The 26,402-nt window shown below is 41.8% G+C and overlaps 1 protein-coding gene across 3 annotated transcripts in view; it reads right to left on the minus strand.

Annotated features, from left to right (window-relative positions):
- The window catches only part of IGF1R (insulin like growth factor 1 receptor), a 278,513-nt gene that overhangs the window by 62,271 nt on the left and 189,840 nt on the right, over nucleotides 1-26,402 (minus strand). For all 3 annotated transcript variants that reach the window (XM_007053524.4, XM_037910757.1, XM_037910758.1), the window contains exons 3-4: nucleotides 3,745-4,057; nucleotides 216-361 (exon numbers count right to left, since the gene is read on the minus strand). In XM_007053524.4, coding sequence (XP_007053586.2) covers nucleotides 216-361; nucleotides 3,745-4,057 — 459 coding nt within the window. The remainder of the gene's footprint in view (nucleotides 1-215; nucleotides 362-3,744; nucleotides 4,058-26,402) is intronic.

The raw sequence follows: 26,402 nt of genomic DNA on the forward strand, positions 1-26,402 counted from the left end.
TGAATACCTGGTCTACAGACATGCCAGAGAATGCCGCCATGTTGAGGATTCCAGCAGAAATCCTTAACGCAGCAGGAGCGCCATTAAAAAGCAAACAATCCTCTTGAAGACCCTGCTTAAGGTTTTTTTTTGTGTGTGTATTGATACACTTGAAGAGCAAATCGAAAGTTAAAGGACCCTCACAGAAGACTCCACTCAGGAGGAACGTTACTTACTCCCACGGCGGATGTTAATAAGCAGATTCCCCTTGAGGACGGTGCATCCCTGCAACATCTGTGCTGATGTGACAGAATCAATGGTCTTTGTTTTCTCTTCCTCACAGATTTTTGGACAAGGCCCTTCGCAGGGGCTGCAGAACATACTGTTGAGAAGGAAGGGAGACCAGAAATAAACAAAAACACATGGTTCTCAATCCACAACAGACTGCTGCTGCTGCATTGTTTGGAAAGCAAGAACTTCTCTATCTGCAACCTAACAAAACACAAATCTCTCAAACTGGGAGGAAAGCTGCCATTTTTCAGAAGAGACCCAGCAGAGAAGCAAATATTTCATGCACCCAGGACTCCATGGGTTCTATGAGCAGACATGACCCTCATATATAAGGGCCCTAGGGAAAATGGTTATTAGAGAAATCTCCTAATGAGGTTATTGTCCTAATAAAATGGTGTCACAATTTGTATTTTAAAGGTGGTATCAAAGGACTGGAAAAATTGCTGTAAGGTGCAACTGAGCACAAAACAGAAACCTCAATCTCACCACTCTATCAGTTGCATAGAATATGCTATTCCTAGTCACTTCCCGTCCTAAACTGTTGTGTAGTGTTAATTCTACAAGCCCCATGGCTAGCTGTTAAATTGCTGCCATATTTCACCATCCTGGTAGCTGCAATAGAGCGGTGAGCAACAGGACTCCCCACACACAGTCTGTAAATCAGGTTATGAAATGCTGTGGGACCCCTCTGGATGAAGGGCATTCTAAGTGCAAGTCATTATTGCTGCATTCCTACACTTAGTACAGCGTAACTGAAGGACAAATGTTCAAGAATACAGATAAAGTCATTGCCCTCTCTCAGACACTGGTGGCTCTCTAAGAAATTCTCTAGCGATCATCTCTGCTAACGAAATTAGGCTGGAGTTTTCACAGGAGCCTAAGGTGGTAAGCCTCCGGTACCTGACTCTCTTAGGCACCTTTGGAAAACTCAAACCTCAGCTGCATATGTAAGAGCTAAAAAGAGAGAGAGAATTCCACAGTGACCACCTACTCCAGCCCAGACCTGCTGAAATAGCTCAGTAGTAAAACTGGGGCGAGGGCGGGAATGTGAGCACTTACATGAATTCTCCTCCACCCCTTCTCACCAAAGTTTCAAGTTCAGGTCTAGCAAACAGGAACCAAAAAAAGGAGAGCTCTATCATAGGCGCTATCCCTCTACTAACCTCAATATGTACGAATGAGCTGCCACCACTGTGACACTATGGGATTGTTCTTCCTTCCAGATAAAATATAACCATCATTCCTTTGTTTTATTTCACCACTTTTCCATCTTGCATTTGTACTGGTGGTTTTTAACTTATATTCACATTATACCTTTTTTTTTTTTTTGGGGGGGGGGGGGGGGGGGGAAGGGGAGAACAGACGACAAGCAAAGGGAAAAAGAAAAGGATACTTGTGGCACCTTAGAGACTAACAAATTTATTACAGCATAAGCTTTCATGATCTACAGCTCAACCCCAGCTCTGAAAAGGAAGGCCATTGACAGCACACTGGTAAACATGGATTTGTTATTTGTTAACTAAAGGGTAACTGAACCCACTTTCTTCTTCAGCTTGGAGAAACATGTGCACTGATGTAATGGAAGAAAGGAGCTTTCATTTCTTAGTCATGAGCTCCTATTTCAAATGCTACAGAATAATGTGCTTAAGAGCTGAAGACATGCAAGAGGCATTCAACTAAGGGTACAAAGAATGCTAGAAACACCTCATTTGCAACTGTTGGTTAATACCAGCTCTGGGAAACTGGGGGACAAAACATTCACTGGCCTTGAGTTATGCCTTTCCGCCTTTGCAGCTGAACACAAAACTATGATAAGATAAGCTGTGTCTATACTGTTTTATGAGAGTGTTTTTAAACAGCCGCTACTAGAAGCTCAGGCCAGACAACAGGGAAACAGTTTCTCAGGTAAACATCTGGCTTCAAGCTAGCAAAGAGTAATGCTGTTTGCATCTAAATGGGAACTGGAAATTTTCCTAGGAAGATGTTTGTTTGGACGATACTCTCTCGTTCTCTAGCTTTATAAAGCAAATAGTGGAGATTTCCACCCCTTGAACAAAACTAACCTGCACAAATAAAGGTAAAACTATGATACAGACCATTTATATGGAGACATTTTTCAACACAGTACTAAGAATTCCTCTATATTAGCAATTGCTAGGAAATAACTGTTCTTAGTGCCATTGGGTGGGCAACTAAGATTGTTGCCTTGCTCACTGGCAAAGTGAGCATACCAACAACATATCTACCACTCCAAGTTCTTTAAATTCCAGGAATATGACTAACAAAAATCAGAGTAATATTCCTGTAAAAAAACAGTTCCCCACAACAGTCAGTCAGTCAAAAATACCAAATTCACGGCCATGAAAAACATGTCAAGGACTGTGAAATCAGACCTCCCCTATGAAATCTAGCTAGTGGAGGGGAGAAGACAGGGTAGGGCTGGGTGCGCCCCAGCTAGGGTCTCTACCATGCACTGAGATCCAGCTGCTAGTCCTGGCCGTGCTGGAGAGGGACGGGATTTCCTCTTCCCCGCATGGTCGCTCTTGGGGCGAGCTCAGAGGTTCCCGGAGCTGGGGATGTGTCTCATCTCCCCCGTGCTGCTGGGAGTGCCCCAGCCAGGGGCTCCTAGCTGCTCGTCCCGGCTGAGCTGGGGAGGGACAGGACCTTCCTCCTCCCCTGCACAGCTGCTTTGGGAAGAGGGGGCGGGGGGGCAATCAGATCCACCTTTGGCTATCTCCCCCAGCTGCAGGAAGCTCAGCTCTGGAGGCAGCAGAAAAGTGAGTGTGGCGATGCTGCAACCCCCAATAACAGCTTTGCAACCCCAACGATCCCCTTTTGGGTTGGGACCCCCACGGTTACATCATCATGAAACTGCAAATGTAAACATCTGAAAATGTGAAACTGACTAATTTAAAATTCTGGGGCCATAAAATTGACCAAAATGGACCGTGAATTTGGTAGGGCCCTAGTCATAAAATAGCATGGCAGCTACTATATTACTTCTCTGAACTGAGGTAGTGTTGGCATTTTCCAGGAAAAACATGGTGAACCAGAAAATGCAGAGACCTAAAGGCTGCAATGAACGTGACTGTACATAAGAGACGTGCACAGAAAAGTCAGAATGTCAGTGAACAACCAGTTAACATGAGAAACAAAACTACTTTTACAATCTGCTCTGTGTGGCAATGCTCTCCAAGAGCAGAATCTCCTTTCCGTTGATAAATGGCATCTCTTCAACATCTCCATCCCGCCCACCTTATTGCCATTTTCACTGGGCTATTGTCTAGTTTAAAGGCCTCATCCTCATGGTGTTGACCATAGTATCTCCACTGATACCAGCGGGAGACCAAGATTCTCAGCACCACCTGGGATCAGGCCCTTAGACAGTTAATGCCACGGAACTGGGGGATTATCTTTCTAAAACCACGCAGGGAATTATATGAATAATAATGCAAGCTTGTGTATTCCCTTTACCTTTGGCTCCCGTTGCGTATGAATCCAGAAGGACATTCTGCCATGCACTCGTCATTGTGGATCACAAACTTCTCATAGTCACTTATCTCTGTAGCAGGGACTTTGGAACAGAAGTCTCTAGTTACGCAGCGCCAGCCTTCAAACTTGTAGGTGTTCGGTGGGCAGGTGGGCACGCAGATTCCTTCGTAGTAATAATTGCGGCAGGCCACACAAGCCGTGTTGTTGTCGGGCGCAGTGCAGCTCCCCAAGCACTCGGGATGGCAACATTCATTTTGGTCTGTGCAAGCCCGTTTGCCACAAGCGCTGGGGCACACTGCAAAGAAAGAGTAAGGGAAGACTGAACAACTGGCCTTTTAAAAATATAGAGAGATTAAAAGCAGCAATGTAAACACTCTGTGAGCTCATATCCCCTTGGGTCTAGAGCAACCCTTGAAAACTTTGACACTTGGGAGGCTGGCAAAGTAAATTTCATTTTCTCAGAGTTTTCAAGTCGCCTGGAGATATCTTTCTCCCAGATTTACATTAAAATATGAGCCAGTGAAGTAATGAGCAAAACTGTTGAAAGCAATGTCAACATAAGGATAACAGAAACAACTGAGGACTGGAACCCATTTGATAGCCCTGGTATTATGGTTACATTTTTGAGTGCTGACTTATTGTTTTTGAGAGGGTTTTTTGTCTTTCCAATTTGTATTTCAAACTGGTCTTTTATTGGCAACAAAAAAGCTCCCTTTAAACAACTTAATTACATTCGTACAATAATGCACTGCGATACTGCAGCACTCATGGCTAGGTTGACCCCACTGTAGCATCCCTATGTTGCTTATGTATGCAGAATTGGATTTAATAAAGTACAGATGCTACACATCATATATGGTGGACTCACAGACTTCTTATTTTTCCCCTGAAGAGAGTACACTTCCACCCTATTAACAAATATCGGACTAGTAGGACATAAATTCGCGAAAAGCATATTTATTTAAAAACTCATTAATCTGCAGGTGTGGGCACTGGGTTTGGAAAAAATGAACGAAGAGCAGGATCTTCAAGAGACAGCCTTACTATTGTTACATCAAAAGAAGCAGCAGCATTTATATTTATGTAACAACAACACTTTGATTACAATGTTTTATGGCCTTTAAGCCAGGCTAGCTACATGCCAGAGGCTCTGTAAACAAACACAAGATAGGAAATCTGGTTTTCATTAGGTAACTGTTTTCCATGTTCTAACTTAGCTAAAAAACAGTATCAGGAACAGCAGCATAAAACAAAAGTTTCAGTAGTAGGACTGCAGTGGAGCCCAAGCAAATCAACACAAGAAAGTTTAACCAAACTACATGACTAGAAAGAGTACAACCAGACACGCAGAGAACACTGTACGTGACAAGGATGCAGCATCCACTCAACAATAGATACGGAGAAATTCCCAAGATGATGTACCAGATTCTACTCCATCCTGTATATTTCTCTTTTCCCCTCCCTCAAATCTGCTGCACATTCTGCTCGGGTGTAAATTAAACTACAGTTTATTTAGGAAGAGAAAACTACATTCAACCCGTGCAGGATAGTTCAGAATTTATTTTTTCCTAGAGCTTTGCACACAACATGATCTGTGAAACTTTATCTGCAAATTTTCAGCTTACAAATAAAGATGTTTTACCATATTGAAAAATGTCTGAACCCAAGAGGTGATCTCACTCTTCGATCGTATGTACTTTGGGATAAGAGGCCATGTTTTCCAACGTGTTTGTACAGAACCCACCACAATAGAGCCCAATCACAACTGGAGCCACTGGGCACAACTATAATATAAATAACAAACAACAATACAAAATAAAAATTTGTTGCACAACCCCTCACTTATTTCTTCAGGATTTAGACACTGTATGCCAAGCCTTGGCTATGACGGAATATGTACTGTCAGCTTTAATGTACGGTTCTACTCTGAAAAGTTTATCTGTAATAATGGCATTGTGGAATCCCATGTTTATACTCTCAATGGTCTCTGCATGAACTATGCTCGAGTTTACAGATTCCCCCCCCCAATTGCCAGATCTAAACATTTAGCCTGGGATCCAAGGGCCAAGCTGGGTTCTTTCTAGTTCATGAATTAGCAGCAGGAATACTGATTCTTCAGGGAAAATTCTGTCCTCACTTATTACCAGTGCAACCTCGGGGCCTGTCCACACTGGCACTTTACAGCGCTGCAACTTTCTCGCTCAGGGGTGTGAAAAAACACCTCCCCTGAGTGCAGCAAGTTTCAGCCCTGTAAAGTGCCCGTACAGACAATGCACCATCACTGGGAGCTGCCCCCTCCCCACGCCCTGGAGGTGGGGTTTTTTAAGAGCACTGGGAGAGCTCTCTCCCAGCGCTCTGCCGCAACCACACAAGCCACATTAAAGCACTGCCGCGGCAGCGCTTCAGTGTTGCCAGTGTAGACTAGCCCCCTCGTCTTCAAGTTATGCCCTCTGTGATACCCATTGCTTTCAATGGGTTTCCAAAGGAGAAACGAATGGGAACTTAGTAAACTTGCTGTTGACGCTCAGCACCAGACAGAGCTCTCGCCTGCACAATGGCTCTGCAGTGCTAACAGGAATAAAACACAGTAAGAATGTATTTTAGTCGCTACGCAGGCAGGTAGGACTCAAGACATAAAGAGAGAGGTGTCATTTTTACAGTCACTTTTCAAAGTTAAAAAAAAAAAAAAGACTTCAGTACAAACATCATTGGTATTTATAATGAAAATGCTGATGGGGTCTTCACTGCAGGGGAGCTTGTGGACACCACCACCATTAGCATAAGAAAGCTGACTATGAATGTCTCAATGGAAGGTACTCCTTAAAATGGCATTTCAATTCTGCCTAAATTACACTGTAAAAGGGAACTTCGATTCTGTATATGCAATATTTCTGACTCCAGACCAAAATGTATCCCACAATAGATTCCTCTTAAAAGAAAGGACAGCGATGAAGAGACCATTATTGATAAATGATGCAAAACCTTTTAATACACCCAAATATGTATTTTCTGCAGGAAAGACAAATAAAATAATTGCCTTACACTAAAAGGTAAAAACAAGAAATAAAAAAAATTACTACTTGTGTACACTGACTGTAGATGAATGATATATAGTAGAACTCAGGGTTACGAACCCCTTGGGAATGGAGGTTGTTCAGAACTCTGAAATGTTCGTAACTCTGAACAAAATGTTATGGTTGTTCTTTCAAAAGTTTACAACTGAACAGTGACTTAACACAGCTTTGAAACTTTACTATGTAGAAGAAACATGCTACTTTCCTTTTTTTTTTCTTTTTTTCTTTTTTTTTTAGTAGCTTATGTTTAACACAGCACTATACTGTATTTGCTTCCCCCCACCCAATCGCTGCTGCTGCCTGATTGCGTACTTTTAGTTCCAAAGGAGGTGTGTGGTTGACTGGTCAGTTCATAACTCTGAGGTACTACTGTAACTTGAACAAGGATAAAAGCCTGTGGTTTCTGGAGTGGTGTAAATGCAACACCGATGCCAGCCTTGTTTGAGACTGCTGTAAACTGTGCCTCATTTTAATGTATAAAAATATTAAGAATATTCAGGATTATTGAGGGAGTTCTTGAAAAACCCCAGGCCATATGGCTCATCAGCAGATGGAATGCTGTTCAGCGTGGGTGCCAAAACTTAGATTTAGTGTGTTAACTAGATTTCCAGTTCACAATCCTGCTAAGAAAAAACGCCTCCATGACCAAGGTTCATGATTAGATTTATCAAAGCAGAGCCACGTGATTTTTGTTCTTAATTGGACAGAGACATTTACCAAAAACAAAGGCTGTTGCATAAACAGTGCAGATAAATATAGTATAAAGAGGTCTAAATTATTTCACTCCAGGGGAAGGACCTTCTCATTTCCTCAATTCTTTTGTCATTCATGGATAAACTGGCACATGAACAGGATTCCCCTCACATCTCATAGCTGATCCACCAAACCTTATCAATGAAGGCGATAGTTGAAGCATGCAAAACCACACAAATGTACAAGACAAAGATGTAAACAGTAACACGGGTATACAAAGCTGTGTTATACTATTTTTTATTCTGACAGTGTTTGTTAAAAAGTTGGTTTTGTTTAAAAAGCAAGTTTTTCAAACTTAACATGACTGGGAAGAAAAATATAGTAAAACGTTAACTAAAATTACAAGTTTTTTAAGACCAATTTGTCAGATGGCCAGAAAGCTACGATTCCATAACCAAGAGGGCAACTTTGGCTAAAAGCCCATCCTAATTCAGTGGTTAAAAGAATGCAGCAATTAGAAACAAAAAAATACAATTGGGGGAAAAGAAGGAAAGGGATAGCATTAAATATTAATTGATGAGAGAATCTAAAGACATCAGGGAAAAATCCATGGCTGGCAGGATGAAGGACAATAAAAAAAGAGGGTTTGTTTGTTTGTTTTTTTAAAGTATATTGGGAACAAAAGCTGTAGCAATGTAGGGTGACCAGATGTCCCGATTTTATAGGGACAGTCCTGATATTTGCGGCTTTTTCTTATATAGGTGCCTATTACCCCCTCCCCAATCCCGATTTTTCACCCTTGCTATCTGGTCACCCTATAGCAGTGTTTCCCAAACTTGGGACGCCGCTTGTTCAGTCCCTCGGCCCACACTGCTTCCCGCAGCCCGCATTGGCCGGGCACAGCGAACCGCGGCCAGTGGGAGCCGCGATCAGCCGAACCTGCGGACACAGCAGGTAAACAAACCGGCCTGGCCCGCCAGGGGCTTATGCTGACTGGCTGCGTGCCAAAAATTGCTGATCCCTGGTATAGTCCCACCAGTAGCTGGAGATGGCAAAATTGTTGTTAATGATACATAAAAGGAAGAGATGTTCCATAAATATTTGTGTTTTGTATTTGGAAAAAGGGAGGAGGAAATACTTGGATCACATGAGGATGAAGTGCTTTCCAGTCCATTAGTAACTAAGGAGAACATAAACAACATCTGCTAAATATAAGCACTGTTAAATCAGCAGTCCTGGACACTTGCACACAAGATTACTAAAAGAGTTGGCTAAGGAGAATTCTGGCCAGCTGATATTAATTTATAATAAATATTGGAATACCAGGGAAATTAAAGATGATGGGAAAAGGGCTAATGTTGTGCCAATATTTAAAAAGACCACCAGGAGGCTGGTTGAAATAAATAGCCTGAAATCAACAATGGGCAAAATAATGGAAAAGCTGATCCAGGATTCAATTGATAAGGAATTAAAGAACACAAGTATAATGTCAGTCAAAATGATTTTATGGAAAACAGGCCTTGGCAAACAAACCTGATTTAATTCTTTGATGAGATTACAAGTTTAGTTGATAAATGTAACTGTGTATATGTCATATACTCAAAAATTTAGGGGTCACAGTAGACAAACAAATGAACATGAGCTCCTAGTGTGGTGCTGTGGCAAAACAAACTAGTGGGATCCTTGAATGTAGAAACAAGGGTAGTGAGGAAAAGTAAGGAGGTGATTTTACCTTTGTATACAGCACTGGAGAGACCAATACTGTTTACAGTTCTGGTGTCCATATTTTAAAAGGGGATGTGGAAAAATTCAAGAGGATACAGAACAGAGTCACAAAAATTATCTGAGGTCTGGAGAAAATGACTCAATGAGAGAGAAAGAGCTCAATCTCTGCTGAGCTTATCCAGAAAACGACGGCGAGATTATTTGATTAGAGTGAATAACTGCCTTCATGGGAAGGAAAATACTGGGCACTAAACAGCTCTTTAATCTAGCAGAGAAAGGCATAACATGAACCACTGGGCTGGAAGTGAGAGCCAGACAATATCACATTAGGAATAAGGCACTAATTTTAACACTGATTAACTACTGGAACAAACTACCAAGGGAAGTGGTGGATTCACTGTCTCTTGATGTCTTCAGATCAAAACTGGATGACTTTCTGGAAGACATGCTGGAACCAAATACAAGTTACTAGGCTCAATGCAGTGGTAACTGGGTGAAATTTAATGGTCTGTGATATGCAGGAGATCAGACTAGATGTTCTAATGTTCCCTTCAGGCCTCTGAGAAGTACTTGAGTGATGCATTAATTTATTGTCAGCCACTTAATTGGGGTCCCTAGTGTCCAACCTCCTGTAATAGGTTTTGTTTTAAATCATGACACCTGTTAACAGCCAGCCACCCTCCTCCTCCTCAACTCTGAAAAGAATTCTGCAACCAATATACCTGCTGTGTGAACTGCTAAGCAGCCAGCACACTTCCCAAAATTGGAAAGCTTTGGAAGAGAAAGCCAATCTACTCCCAAAAAATGTCATTCAATACAGAACTTTGGTATAGAACAAAAGAGAAAGAATCACAGTAAATGTTTACTTCTCCTAGCCTTTCCCTTTCACTCAAAGAAATTTGAGAGAAAAGGCATTTCCAAGTCAACAAAATACATGAGTTTTTCTAAAATACTGTCTCGTCAGTCTGATCACTATGCATACAACATGGAATTGACACCACTCAATTTAAAGTTACTTGTTCTGTGAACAACTTCTATTTACACATATTGGGGAATTACTTTACAGAAAGCCAAGATAAGTTATAAAACATTCTGATTTGAGGATTCACCACTCCCAACCAACCCCCCCCCCCCCCCAAAAAAAAAAAAAAACACAAATGAAAAAAACCAGACAGATGCAAGGCTGGAAAAATCCTCAAGACACACAGCTTAGCACACTACTCTTATTTAAAAAAAAAAAAAATTAACGCAGCTCCTTTTTGGATTGTTTAGCTTTTTAAAAGTAGCAGTAAGTTCTCCGACATCCAATATCTCAAGCTTTTTGAAGTGTACACTAAGCTAAAGCTCTCAGAGATCACTTTCTGAGAGTTCTGACATCATGGCTGTTTTACAGTTTGGACAGACTAAGTGTTCTTATCATTTCCAAGACGCCATGACTTCAGCACTGCTGAAATAGAGTAATCGGGTGAATAAACAGCCAGTCACAGGGAGTGAAAATGCAGCAAGTGGAGGAAGACTGCTTGGCAAATGCAGGCCCTAGCCTCTGCCAAGGCTGGCGTCATGCCAGCTGCACGCAGGACAGCAGAAGGTTGCCAAGTGTAGGATAAGTATTTTTTTTAAAGATTCTTTCTCTCCTTGTAAAATGATATTCAATCCTTCCTTTCTTTTCTCTCTCCCTTTTTTTTTTTTTTAAATCCATCCAAGTAAGAACAAGAATGTAGTTTTGAACAGGGACTGAGGAGGAAAGAACATTTTATCCCAGGCAACCGTTGTAAAGATTAGCTGTCAAAATCTATCAATCAAGACAGAAAGGCAGGTAGTTTTTGAATGTTAATTTCTATAAATGACAGGGTTTAAAAAAAAAAAAAACACCCCAGCATTAACTTTAGAGAGCGTTTCAAAGAAAAACTGGCTTTTAAATGTAGCAAAGAGAGCACTCGGGAGACATTCATGCCTTTTACCTGGTGTGGTGATAGCTAACCAGAGATGACAGGGACGTTACCCAGAAAACCCACTTCCAGCGATTCACAACCAGGGCCGAATCTCAAATCTAGCATGTAAATAAGTCGATATACTCATTATATACAAGCAATAACGTGTTCCAGCACAAAACCATGGGTACAGCATCTCCAGAAGAGGGAACATTTTTGCTTTAAATAGCTATGCAAGAGCATGATCTGGTTACAGCAACACACTTTTTGCCTTGTTAATTTTTTTTCCCTTCACCAAAGTGACTAAACCAGACACTTGTCTCAGGAAAAATCCACAGACAGGGAAGTGTCACAACACCAGGCACCCATATGCTGAACAGATTCCTTTCCTTTCTGGTAAGTAAGGCACAATTCAACACTGTCTGAAATTACCTGCCAAGGTCTATTTAAAGGTTTCTCTCAAAACCATGCTGTTGCAATGAATTATGAGTGATTACCTCCTCCCTCTTCAAATCCCCAGTTTGCATACAACCGTCTCCACTTGCAAAATATTTGGAACGGTCCATACAAACTCTAGGCCAAGTAGTAAGATGAGGGCATTCAGTCTACAGCCTGTGAGTTATATTTGACTCAACTTCATTCCACTGAGAACCATATGTTTCCGTGTTTATGTTCTAGTTGTTACCAGCCTGATTTTATCCTACAAACCTTTTTAAGGATTTTCAGACTATTCTGAAGTTGTCCCAGGCAGCACCTTCCTCCTCCTGCACCAGTTCCATTTCAGTACAATTACATCCAGTCGCCTTCTGTGCAAGGTAGTTTTGTCAGAGTTATAATGTGCCCTATGACCTGAATAAAGCGTGTATATGCATGGAAACATCCCAAATCCCCACAAATTATCAACTTGTGAGCAGAAGCAGTCTGAAATAAGCACGCATTTACATTCCCTTTAAAAGCAGTATTTTTTTAAAAAATCAAATATTCAACAACAGTAAGCATGCTGGAAAGTTGAACACCCTTTATGGCCAACAGCAAAACCATATTAAAAATTATTTGGATTGCCCCATAGCCTAATGGAAGTGCTCAGATCCAATTATAGATTCCAGTTTCTCTTTCCCTATATAATAGAAGTGGAAGAGGAACTGGATATAGGGTTTAAAAAAGTCTAGCATCACTCAACAATAAGATTTTTTCTTTAAAAGAGCTCTAAGTTCTCCCTTTGACTACAAGTACAATATGGCAGCCATGAATCGAGGCCAATGGTGTGGAGAGGAAATGTGCATTACCTGGAATTCCATTCATTAGCATAAACATCTTGCCAGAACTGCTGCAAAGATACGTGCACCACCCTGCACAATGTCACCAATGTCACTCATAGTTCTCCTACATGATATTATCTTCCCTTCCCCTCTCAGAGTAGCTTTTAGTAATAAGATAACTTCAAAGGGGTGTAGTCATCAGATAATCATGCCTTTGAGTAATCGGAGGCTGTTTGCTATGGCTCATAATCCCACAAAAGTACAAATGCCTCACAAAAACAATATCCTTCATCTTGCCTAAAAATAAAGGACAGTTAGCTCTGGGGGAAAAAAAAAAAAAAGATTCTTTCAATTAAACATAGATTTCCACTAGCGGAATGACTGTGATGACTCTGTTAGCTTGCTTTTCTAGCAGACTCTCTAGTTCCTCACCACAAACCCACATCAAACCTGCTACATGGGAAAGACATCAGGCTTCCAAGCTACAGTAAGAAACGACACGTGCCTGTTAATCCCATTTTATTTTGTCTGAGTGACCAGAATATTCAGGCACACTAGCTGGCATAATAAACCTACCAATCCCTGGGGAATCCCGCAAGTGAGGCGTTCGGAGTTGTTACGAAGTTCCAGGAGCAGTATGGCAACTCAGCTCATATTTACAAATTGAAACGAACTGAAATCTAAGTGATGAAAATAGCTATTACACGACAGTCAGAAGAAACCAGTATGTAGCACAGTTGCTCAATTTCCCCCAATTATGTTGTATCCAGTGACCACCTTGGTACAAACAAGACTTAACAATGAAAACAGGCAGCATGAGTTGCATTCTCTTTCAAAATAGTTTATGTTGCCCAATAAGTAGGGTGACCAGACAGCAAGTGTGAAAAATCAGGACGGTGGGGGGGTAATAGGCTTCTGTATAAGAAAAAGCCTCAAATATCGGGACTGTCCGTATAAAATCGGGACATCTGGTCACCCTACCAATAAGGCTCACAATGGCATGCATATGAGAGAGAGAGGAAAAAAAACTAGTCACCTCCCATGCCAGAACAAATCAGTACCCACACAAACTGAACCAAGGCACATATGCAAGCATATACTGGGTTTCCTGGCCAATTCTACTCTATCTACAATACAGGGAAACAAGTTATTTGGGAATGTTTTATGTTGACTGCTACACTGCTCTATACACATTTCCTCCACAAGGAAGAGTGAAATTTCCTACTGAAAAGGTGAGCCAGAACACTAATCAAGACATCAGCATGGATGAAAACAGGACTTTGCACAAAGAGAAATCAACACTTATCCTCAGGGAAAGCTGCTCACAATTCGATTTAAAATCTACTAACACCCCTAAATAAACACCTGAAATTCCAGAAATGACTCAGGAACTGTGGACTCGGAATGGGTGGCTAACTCCCAGATACACCACAGACATGCCCAAACAGTGCAAGGGAAAAAAATGACTACAGCAAAACATCTCTAAACTGAACTAAACAAGCTGAAGGGTTCATGAGGAAAAAAGGATATCATTTATTGGGATCCAAGCTGCAAGCAATATATATTTGTGGGGTTCTACTTTTTTGAAGTAAAGATTTGTCTGACTTTCTTTCAAATGCTGCAGGTGGCAAGAGACACACTATTTCATGAATATATAGCAAGCGAACAGAATATAAATCAGTCACCAGCTGGCAAAATCCCAGCTGGAGAGAGGATACCACTCTCATTCCAGATTTATTTTAAAGGAGGAAGAGGGCTTTGATAACATTATCAAACTGACCTAAATTATGTAGTTCTTTTGATGCTAGAAAGAAAAAAAAAGAAATGTTATATTGTAGAGAAAAGGTCACCAACTCTGAGACATTCTCTACTGCTTTCATTTCAGAGCATTCACTACATGCATGAACAGGAGTAAGATACGCTAATGGACTTAATCTTTATGGAACTAAGTGACATAAATGAAGTTTGATACAATTTAGAAAGTGACAGATTTCCTCTGGGGGGAAAAACCAGGAATAATGCCAACTACTGTATAAGAGAGAGAACTTTCAATAAAACTACAAGTGTATATACACCATGAGGGTGTATATGTTACAAAGATTTTATTGTCATGCAGCTGAGAGAGCCACATTGATAACAGCACTCCTGTTCATTTGGTGGGTGACGAGGAATAAGGACAATAGAGAGTAGCAGAAAATAATAGCAGTCAAAGTTGTTTTAGGTCCCACCGACAGAGCAATTTTTTTTTTAAACCTGGCCACTCGTTTGACTAGTGGAACAGCAGGGTTAAAAGCTGGCTTGATATCTCAGAGTTACCAAATAAGTTGTCTTCAAAATGAGATGCAAGATGTGAAAGACCCAGAGAGAATATCAAGGAGAGAGAGAGAGTTTGTTTTCCTAAATTTAATTATAAATTGCTACTGGTTTGTAAGGAGAGAAGTACATTTTCAGCTATAAATCATCCAAGTGATGCAGACGTAACTGATATACAAACTCATGTGAGCTTTTACAACACTTAAGGAGAAAAGAATGTACCAAATAACATGGACATGTATAGAAAATATTTCCCCTTAATTGCAAGAAATGGGAAGAACGGTGACCGTATCTTATGAGAAATAGAAGGCTGAATTCTTGATAATCATGAAGAACGACGTAAGAGTGGCCATACTGGGTCAGACCAATGGTCCATCTAGCCCACTATCCTACTTTCTGACAGCAGTCAGTGACAAATGCTTCAGAGGGAATGAACAGAACCGAGTAATTATCAAATGATCTATCCCCTGTTGTCCAGTTCCAGCTTCTGGCAGGCACAGAAAGATAGAGCTATTTCTTGAATGAGTTGGGGAATAATTTTCTGTTCTCAATCTTGCTTCCATTATAAATATAGACAAAGAAGAAAATCACCCTGTGTTCACAAGACCTTCAAGCAATCTGAATACAACATGCTGATAGTTTCTTCATTCTTTTTTAATATAAATTCACTGGCATAGTTGACAGAAAGAAGAGGAGGGAGAAAACTGTTGAAATTCTATCATCAGAATGAGTATATTCTCACACACTAAATTGATGTGGATTGAACTGGTCCAGAAGGAGAAAGGACAAGGCTGAATTTCCTCCTCAGACTTAATGCCAATCTTCTAACTTTATGGTCCTTAACTGTGGCTGTTTGAGTTGTTTAAGCAGGGTCTGTTTTTTCATCCTACAAAACTAAAAAAAAAACTGTCTGGAGTGGCTCAGTACCATGAGTGCCTGCTTGCCTAAGGGCAGATACCCCAAACTGGTGGTATGTTCTATAATTAGATTTCACCAACCCAGTATCAAATGTGAACTCCTGAATCACTATATCAGTTTTACCACACAGTTACAAACAGTCCGCTGAGACTCTCCAGTCTATCCTACCACCCAGGCAAGACAGACTTAGTAATAATTGTCACTTCCACCAAAAATCTCAAAATATTCAGGTTGCTTCCAGTCCCAGGAGACCAGTCACTTACCCCAGGTCAATCAGTCTTACATCAAAGACAACACCTATAGTCAGTTCCGTAATAAACTAGAACAAAGAACTAAAAGTTATTTGCAGGTTAAAGCAAGCAAACATATACACACCAATGAGTTGCCATCTAAATGCTAAGAGTGACAGAGTTGCAGTGATCTGTCAATTTGAAATGTCTTTCAGGGCAAACCCAGGGTTGACTCTGGGGGATCTCTTGCTTCAATTTAGACTCTCTGGCCCTGTGAGAGTTCAAATAGATGAAAAATTTTCTTGTAAAAGATAAAACAGGTCACATTTAGTCTTCAAGTCCATGAGATGAGCTCCTTTGCACATAGCATTTCCAAGGCTTGACAGGGCCATTCACCAATTCTTTGCGTTGCAATGTTCTTTAACAGCCCCTTTAATCTAGGTATGCCTCCTCTGGGGAGTGGAGAAGGGGGTGGTAGAAGGGATGACAATTCCCGTTCCTGGGTTCACCAGTACAGAGCAAACATTTTCAAAGTTTAACGCAAAAATTACATATTTTCCTATAGCATGGAATACAGACATTGCAAGTGAGATTAATGCATGCAGCAACTTACAAGACTTTCATAGAGTCTAAACACTAAATACATTTTTATAAGACTAATTCCTATTTTGAACAAAACTAACAGGTCAGGTGGTTTGGTTTCCAGCTACGAATTTATCAGTTCTTAGTTAACACCTATGGCCTTGGCCAGAGCTGGCACTTGATTTACCAGCATCACAGCATCAAAAGAACAAGATGGCCGGAATGCCTATCATTTGGAGCAGGGAGCCTATTTGCACATCCTGAACAGAGCTTTCATCCCTGATAAAAAACATTGGACTAAGAAAGCAAGTGTTTCAATTTGCATGCATCCTTGAGAGACTTCTCTGATAGATTCTCACCCACTCCGAATAACTCCCACTGAAAAGAGCATTAATGATTATAAAGATGTGTGTTTGTTCACATCTTTGATTTCTCTCCAGCGTTCTCTGATATACATGCCCTTTAGGCCCCAGAGAAGGTAGTTATGGCTAGGATTATTCAGTATATTATCATTTGCAGCCAATCTGGCTAATAAATGAAAGCAGCTCAAATTGTATTGTGAATTTTAATTTGCTTAGACAATCAAGATTCTAGATTTAAGGAATTGGCTTGGATTCTGGTATCCCGTCTTGAATGTTTCCCACAAAAGATTTCTGATTCTGGTTCTGAGTGGCATGTGAAATCTGCAAGCAATACATACTTATCCCACTCCAACAGCACAAAATACTTCAAGGGAAAAATAAGAAGTCATTTGGGATCCCTCTGATCTCCACCATTCCAAAAAGGTATTAGACTAGAGCTGGTAGAAAAATTTCTGCCAAAACTGTTTTGACGAAAAATTGGGTTATAGACAAAATTAAGTTTTTCACAAAAGAGGCGGCTTTCCAAGGAAAATTTCAATATTTTCTCAAAATACTGAAGTATTGTTATTCAAAATACTGTCTCACTGCCTCAAGGGAGTTATAATGTGGGTGCCTTATGCACCTATTCTCCTTTTTTGGGATGGGAACTCCAGGTGGACTACATCTCCCATAATGCACCATGGTCAGTGATCGTATGGCATGCCTCCCTCCCTTCACCTGAAGGGGAGAAATTGATGTATCATGAGAGATTTAGCCTGGCCAGAGAGGAGAATGGGCATATAAAGCCCCTGAACTACAACTTCCATGAAGCACCGTGGTGTTGTTATTTATGAAAATATTTCAGTTTATGATATTTCACCAAAATATAAACATTTCTCTGTGGATTTTTTTTCTTTGACAAAAATGAAAAAAGTTGGTCAAAATTTTTCACAGTAAAAATCTTACTTTCCAACTAGCTCTAAATACCACCTCAAAACTGGAGCTGCCTTTGCTGGGTGTGGGGGAGCACTTCATCTTTTTGCTGCTGACCCCGTCTATCATATTGAAGGAATGGTCTCTACTGAAAGAGAGGTCAAAATCATGGAAGACTAGAAAAGCTAGGCAGGAGATGTGGTGGAAATACAAGATAGGCCTCAACTTGTCCCCTGATCTAACCACTAGATAACACTGCCTCATTCAGGGGCTATATTTAGACAGCTGCATCTGTAGAAATTTCTTATCTATACAGGATAAAAGCACTGCAGATCTTCTGCACTGCTGATTACACAATTAAATATAATGAAGAAGGATGCCACCCTTTTCTATTGCCACCACCCAGAAGATGCAAGTGTGGATAATATAGTCACACTTAATATATAATACACAAACTACGTATGCACGCACACACCCCCGTTAGGTATATATTGCATCTTACTACGTACATCCACATACATATGCTTTTGAGGAAACGAAGAGGGGGAAAAAACATTTCTACTGTGATTTTAAAATCATAGCATTGTTTCTGGCTTCCTAAATCCCTTCCTGTATTGAAGATTCACCACCAGATTAGGGAGAGCCAGACAGAATTTTTGATGGCAAACGAAGAACAGTTAAGCTGTATCTGACAGGAAATCTACTCTGCAGCACAGCTAATGCAGCAATGCTCAGTGGCTGCTGTGAGGCCAGCAAAGACATCAGATGGTGTTTACAAAAGAAAAGAAAAAGGAATTTGTATTTTGAAAGTTGATACTTACGTTAAAAAAAAAAAGCCGTTTTCCTCTGTTTTCAAGCAAGAGCTTCATGCTTGTCATTTTCCCTCCAGTACCTTTTTTGTTAGATCGAGTCGCACTGACATAAACATATAAAAATAAAGTTCCTTATACCATCCATGGCAGATACTTACATGGATGGTCTCAAAAAAGAATATTCTTTTCACATACTAAAAAAATTATACAGAGTTATTTTAAATTCAGATCTGTTTGTATATTCCTTATAAGTTTATAAAACTCTCACTGTCCTTCCATGACTAACGAAAGTGGAATTGAGAGAGTATTCTATATTTATAACTCGTCTGGTTGCTCATGCTTATGGCCCTATTTCCACTCACTGTTACTGTACACAGAGCTATGTGAGGTATTGTGGGTTCCCAAACTTCACTGATTTCCTAACAAGGCAGGCCTGTGTCCCGGAGGAACAAACTGGGGGCTGTTTCGTCCAAGTGGAGTTCAAATTCAGAGGGAGAGGCCCTGAGTTTTGTGGGTTTGGCAGCTCCTCTTAAAACTGGTATTAGAGACCATTTCTGGGCAATTACATGCCTAACTGGTGTTGGACTATGTATCAATGCTACTGATACATCATCTACAGTACAGACACATTTACAACCCAACACTGTACAGCTGTTGCTACACACTTCACCTTTTCATATTTATTTTAGCAGAGCAGCTTCAATGCTTCATCAAGCAGATTTCTCAGTGAGTGAAATTTCACAAACACCAAAGCACTGGATACAACCAAAAGTGGCTTTAAAAGAGTATGAAAGATTCACAGGCCTTTCAAAACACAACACAGAACTTACATGGCCCTCATCACCATAGCATCTGGGCTCCTCACAGTTTATGAATTTTTAACCCTCAACGTACCCCTGTAAAATAGGGAAGTATTATCCTCATTTTACACATGAGAAACTAAGGCAAGGTAGATTGCCCAAAGTCACACAGGAAGTCGTCTGTGGCTGAGCTGGGAACTAAATTCACATCTTGAGTCCCAGCACACTGTTCTATACATTAGACCAGTGGTTGAAAACCTTTTTTCATTTGTGGACCTCTAGAAAATATAAAATGAAGGTTCGGACCCCCTTGGAAATCTATTGTCTGTATATATAGCTGAATTCTGTTTGGTCAGTTTTCAGTCCAAGTCTTCTGCGAACCCCTTACACATAGTTCACGAACCACAGGGTGAGAACCTCTGCATTAGACCATCTTTCCTAGTAGTTGAAAGCTAAGGGGATTGTGTAGTTATCAATATTGTAATAATCCCTTCCTCCTTTTATTACTCTCGAGGAAATTCTGTAATTCTGCACTTGCGCAGTGGCAATGTCCCCTGCAGAATAATTGATTCTGATGGGGAGGTGAAGGGAAGCTGCAATTACATCTTTGGCTCACCAGGAGCTGATGTGGCGCTGGCAGAGGGGGCACCTTCTCACCAGCTGGAGAAGTCAGAAATGGAGAGGGAGGGGACAGAGGCTGCCTTCCTCACAGCTCCCAATCCCCAGGGCCAGGTGAGGAGGGACAGAATAGGGGGGGAAGGGTGGATAGATCGGGGCACACGAGGCTGCTGGGGGTGGGGTCACACAGACTGGGGTTCAGAAGGGCTAGTGGGGGGGACAGACGGCAGTGGGGGAACAGGAGCTACTGGGGTGATAACATTGAGCCATGGGCTGAATGGGAGTGGGGGTCCATGTTCCCTGTAAACTGCGTGGTTGGGCAGCCGCCCAGAAGAGATTCAAGTGCCATGCAGTTGATTGGCAGAGCACATTGCCCGGCTCCATGCAGTTGATTGGCAGAGCCGGGCACATTGCTCCTGCAGCTGCTCCCGGGACCCTCCTGCTGGCTGTGTAGAGCGCGGGTGGGTGGGTGGGTGGGGGGGATAAAGAGGGGAAAGGAGAGTGCTGATATCATGGTGTCGCCCTCCCCCAGCCCCTGTACCCCAACTCCACAGAGCAGGGTAGAGGGGACAGAACTTGCAGCTGCTCTGAGGTCTGAACATGCCTTCGGGTGAAGGAGTGCCTTAAAGAGACAGTGTACGGTCTCTCAGAGACTTCCCCGGCAGCTAGCACACAATCTCTCTCTCACACACACACTGGTTACTTCTTCACATATATTGCAATGCACATATATTCTCTGTAATTTTATTCTTTCAAAGTGTGTTATTTTAGTTTTTTGACTGGTCTATACATTTCATAATTTTCATTTCTCTCTTACACTTAAATTTAATTCTTTGAACACTGAGTTCTAAAATGCTTAATTGTCCTGGCTGGAGCAATTATCCCTATGGTAACTTTTTAAATTATATATATCATATGTAGGTTTTTTGTTTCTACTGGTGGCGCACAGCCGCACATTACCTTGGTACACATAACAAAATTTATTCCGCACATGGGTGGAAAAAATTAGAGGGAACATTGATGGGGGTGCAGGGACACATGCAGACAGAGGCAGATGTTCCTGACTGAATGGGAGAGGGTTAGGGTTAGCCAATCCCTCCTCCTTTCCCCCCCAAAACCTGTTCCATACTTCTCCCACCCACACCCAACAACCCCCCAGGTTCCCTCCCAAGCTCCTTCCCAGAAATTACTTCCCTCTCCCTCAACTCCTCCATTACCCAACTCCCCCAAGCCTTTGCACTGCTTCTGAGGGGTGCGGGAAATACATTTCTTCATTGTAGTTTAAACAAATTATTAAAGTTCTATATCAATCAATATGCCTAGTAATGATTTGTCTAGAAACATTTCCTGAATCTTTTTTGTTGTCTGTATTGTTACAGACACACTTGCTGAGAGGTATTTTGAAATAAATTACCAAAATAATTGAAACTGGAGTGATATTATGTTATTTTGACAAATAAAATATGCAGAATTTTAAAATATTATGTGCAGAATTTTTAATTTTTTGGCACAGAATTCCCCCAGGAGTGTTTTATGCTGGTGCATTTTAAGACGCCGGTATACAAAGGGATTCCACTACTGCCTCCTCATAACTCCTTAAAATGGTCTAATCTTACAGGAGGATCCTACTATGGACACCATAATGAGATAAAATATCATCACTTACACCAAGGACTAGCATTCCCATTCTGCTGCAGTAAGTAACAAAACTAGAACAACTATTTTTACCAGGTTTCCAAGGCCAATATAAAGTCACCCTGAAACAGCGTGACAACTAGGTTGTGCTGTCATATTGGAATGAAATGGCAGTTCAGTGGAGAACACCACTGCAACACAAAATGGAAAACAAGGAGAGGAAGCTTGGCAAACATTTTTCTTTTTCTAAACCAGAGTCTGGCGCTCTAGCCTGGGCATGAGAACTAAGGCAATTTCCACAAAAAGTCCACAATGTAAAGCAGTCCGTTTGCACTCCAGTTCAAACTATTTTATTTAGGAGTCAACAAGTTTAACATATCATGAGAATTGTAAGTTTTGGATGCTTAGGACAGAGTCTAAATGCTCCTACCCAGTAACAGAAATTATGATCAGTAAAGTAACAAAGACGTTAAAACAAGAAATGCATTGTCTACACAAATCATGGACTAAGTTTCCATTTAGTAAACATAAAATCTTCCTTCAGATGCCTTATCCCGAAGTCACAAAACATATATATTGAATGTTTTAGAACTCCTTTCTAAAAAGGAAAAAAAAATTAAAAAGATGTAGAGCAACATAGGTGGATTTGGATACTAAGCCGAAGCAGCTGCTATCTTCAAAGTTCAACAGAGCATCCTAAAGCATTGCCTTTAAAACACAAGCTGTTAGAAGAGGTGTTGCTGTGAATTGGCATAAACCATCCCACTTGGTTTGTTTGTGTTTTACATGCACTCAGAACAAGTACTAGCAAGCGACAGAAAACCAGAACATGTTTTGCAAACAATTATAACATCCTGAAATAAAAGGCAAGGACTGAAGTCATCATTTGTTAATTGCCACCATGGTCATACTTGTTCTATACTGCTTGTAAATTCAATTCTCATCATGAAGATGCAAAAGGGAAACACCCAGCTCATCTTCCCTTTCATCCTAGGATCAGGGTCATTGCTCCAAGTATACAGTCATACAGCAGATTTTCTATGTACACAGAAGCAGGATGTTTTACCATTTTTTTTTCCAGTGTGAGGGTGTAGGTGTTTTGTTTTTATTTTATTTTATTTTTTTAAATTGTGTTTTACTTAACAACAAAGCTGCCAAGGTAACAAGCATCTCTCATGCGTCACGTGCTCGTAAGAAAAATTAGTCCTTTCCACCATTTACACAATAAAGTTACTGGCTTAATTCTGCTTTCTATCGCTTTGCACATGTCTGTATACAAGACAAACTTTTTAAAAGCTATTAAAGAAGTCACCTCCCATTCAGCAAGAAGAAAACCTAAAATTATCCCAGGGGGCTCGAGTGCTATTCACTTTGAGAGAACTGATAAAACATATTTGGAAGTATTTTCCCTTCTATCCAAATAAGGGAGGAAGGAAATGTTAAAAAGTCTCTTTGATGAGTTGAGCATAGCAAGGTGTCGCATATCTTTTTAAAATTGTGAAGTAATAGACTCCGGGGGGGGGGGGGGGGGGGGGGAGGGGGGGGGGGAGGAGGAGAGGGACTCACGCACACTGTATAATATTTTTGAACTGTGCTGTAAAACTCCAAGCTTTGGGACTGTTTTCCAGACAAGCTTTCCAATTTAACCTACATACTTCCAGGTTTTTGGTTTTTTTAAAGTAACATTTTGGTGAACATATTTCACGTTTAGCAGAGGTAAGGGGTATCGAGAATGAGGGAAGAGGTGATATCCACCTTTCATCTAAACTATACAGAAAGATAATCACCAAATTATGTAACCAGTAGTTACAGTTAGCACAGGCTGCATGCAGGGTTTGTACATGGCTTTGTTTGCCCTAGAAATTACTAAACTTACAGGTTTCAGAGTAACAGCCGCGTTAGTCTGTATTCGCAAAAAGAAAAGGAGTACTTGCGGCACCTTAGAGACTAACCAATTTATTTGAGCATAAGCTTTCGTGAGCTACAGCTCACTTCACCTACAAACACCTGCACACCTGAAACACTGCCAAGAAATGCAAATCTCAGGCATTATCGTTTTAGTTCCCAACCATATTGCAGTAAACATTGTGACAATTCAAATCCCTCCCAATCATGGTTCACATTCAGCCAACAGATTGCAGATGCCCTTGGTTACAGAGGTCAAGTTATTAAAGGCATACTTCTCAATCTATGCAGTGTTCTTCCTACTAAAATATTCAGCCTCTTCCATCCTCTGTCAATATATTCAGAGAATACATCAAGTATGCAAACTGTGATAATAAATATTTTCTACACTGTAAGAAATAAAGCTGATCCAAATTAAGTTAATGCAGTCCAAGCACTGTATCAGGGGTGGCCAATCTGCACCTGAGAAAGAGCCAGAATTTACCAGTGTGCATTGCCAGAGAGCCACAGTAACACAGCAGCAGCCCCCCATCAGCTCTATCCCCCATCCCACCCGCAGTGTCTCCCCTTCACCAGCAGCACCGCCAATCAGCACCTAACCCTCCATCCCTGTGCCTCCCACCCGCCACGATCAGCTGTTTTGTGGTGTGCAGGAGGCTTGGAGGGGGAAGGGAGGAGGAGCAGCAAGGGCGTGGCAGACTCAGGGGAAAGGGCAGGGGCCTTGGGGGAAGGAGTGAAGTGGGGCTGGGGCAGAGCCAGGGGTTGAGCAGTGAGCACCCCGTAGCACATTGGAAACTTGGCGCCTGTAGATCCAGCCCCAGAGTTGGTGCCTATGCAAGGAGCTGCATATTAACCTCTGAAGAGCCACAGGTCGGCCACCCCTGCACTACATATTCTTGGCTATTAAGGGTCTAGTGGTATTGTCCCACAGGAAGACATACAGATGAGAGAGTATCTGTCACCTTGGCCCGTAAGTCCATCTGTCTGGAAAAACAGCTAAGTGACTTGTTTTTGGAAGCAAGTAGGTCTCGTCCAGGGGTGGGCAAACTTTTTGGCCCGAGGGCCACACTGGGGTGCGAAACTCTATGGAGGGCCGGGTAGGGAAGGCTGTGCGTTCCCAAACTGCCTGGCCCCTGCCCCCTATCCACCCCCTCCCACTTCCCGCCCCCCTGACTGCTCCCCTCAGAACGCCCGACCCATCCAACCCCCCCCCCCCCCGCTCCTTGTCCCCTGACCGTCCCCTCCCAGGACCCGCACCCCAACCGCTCCCCCGGGACCCCACCCCCAATCCAAGCCCCCTGCTGCCTGTCCCCTGACTGCCCCCATCCCTATCCACACCCCTGCCCCCTGACAGGCCCCCGGGACTCCCATGCCAATCCAACCCCCCTGTTCCCTGTCCCCTGACCGCCCCCCACCCCCAGAACCTCTGCCCCATCCAACCATCCCCTGTCCTGACTGCTCTCCAGGACCCCCTGCCCCTTATCCAACCCTCCCACTCCCCACCCCCTTACCATGCCGCCGTGCTGCCTGGCAGGAGCAGCGGGCCAGAGTGCTGGTGGCACAGCGAGGTGAGGCTGCAGGGGAGTGGGGACAGCAGGGGAGTGGCCGGGAGCTCAAGGGCTGGGCAGCACAGTCCCGTGGGCCGGATGTGGCCCATGGGCCATAGTTTGCCCACCTCTGGTCTAGTCTATATAGGCCTAGCTATGTCATGAGATCATGTAATACCAACACACAGCACAGGAAGCCTGTGGACATTTTCACTATTAAAATCCCTTTTTTCCCTTCCAAGGCTCGTAGCAGGTAAGATGCTGCTTAGTGTAAAAAACTGAACCGTGAATTCCTGGATTGATAGAGGCCTTGTGTCCATATACCACACAGGTCACTCGATTAAGTAGAATCGGTTTAAAAACTATTAGTTAAAGCAGTACAAATACCTGGCCGGACAAATCGGTTTAAAAATCACACCTCTGCCTAAGTACAAGTGTGTGTGTAAACCAGGGCTGAACTTTGGTAGAAGAGTAATGAAAGGAAAGGGGTTGAATTCTTTGCATACCCTCTTTGCTAGTAGGGCCTCAAAAAACAAAAAAGCCAGAAAAAAAGGAAATATTCCAAGATCATCCCCTCTTTGGAACGACAACACACACCCAAAGCTATAAGCATTAAATTGGATAGGAATAAGATAGCTGATTTTGCCTGTAGTCAAATATAGCAAAGTATCATTTAAATTGCAAATTACATAGCAACAGATTTCTGCACAAAGTTCAAGGGCTTTCTTTTTAAGCAGTTTGTTTTTATAAATTAGAGACGACATTTCAGGGGAGATGGAGAAGAGCTGCTATTGTCAATACATATTCAGCTCAAATACCTCCCAGATTAGTTTGATGCATTTTGTCTACACATCAGAGAAAAAAACGGGTTGTTAAATGATGACCAAAAAACCCAAAAAGATGAAAAAAAACCACCCGACTCTTATGAGAAGGTCCCCAAAGAAGTAGGTTCATTGGTGTCACGTTAGTGCAGGAGGATTAACTGTTCCAAAAGGATCTCAGAACTGGGAATTGTCTCACCTTTCTGCTTTCCACCCACCACCCACCCCCATCTTCCCTCCTGCACAAGGGGAACTTTTAATCCATTGACAGTGTTACTGTGAAGCTTCTAAAAAAAATCTTTTAAACCGATGTTTCCTCCTTCAAAACTTCTGTTCCTTTCTTTTCATTTTTAAGAACACGCTCTTGCTAGTATCAGCCTCTTGGCCCTGACTCCTCCAAATTAAACTTCATTGAAAGCTTAAAGATGGGAAAATATATACTTTGCATTTATACAGTGCCTTTTAATCAGCAGTTCTCAAAATGCTTTCTGAAGCATAAAATC

This window comes from Chelonia mydas, chromosome 10 (genome assembly GCF_015237465.2).
Source record: "Chelonia mydas isolate rCheMyd1 chromosome 10, rCheMyd1.pri.v2, whole genome shotgun sequence".
NCBI lineage: Eukaryota > Metazoa > Chordata > Testudines > Cheloniidae > Chelonia > Chelonia mydas.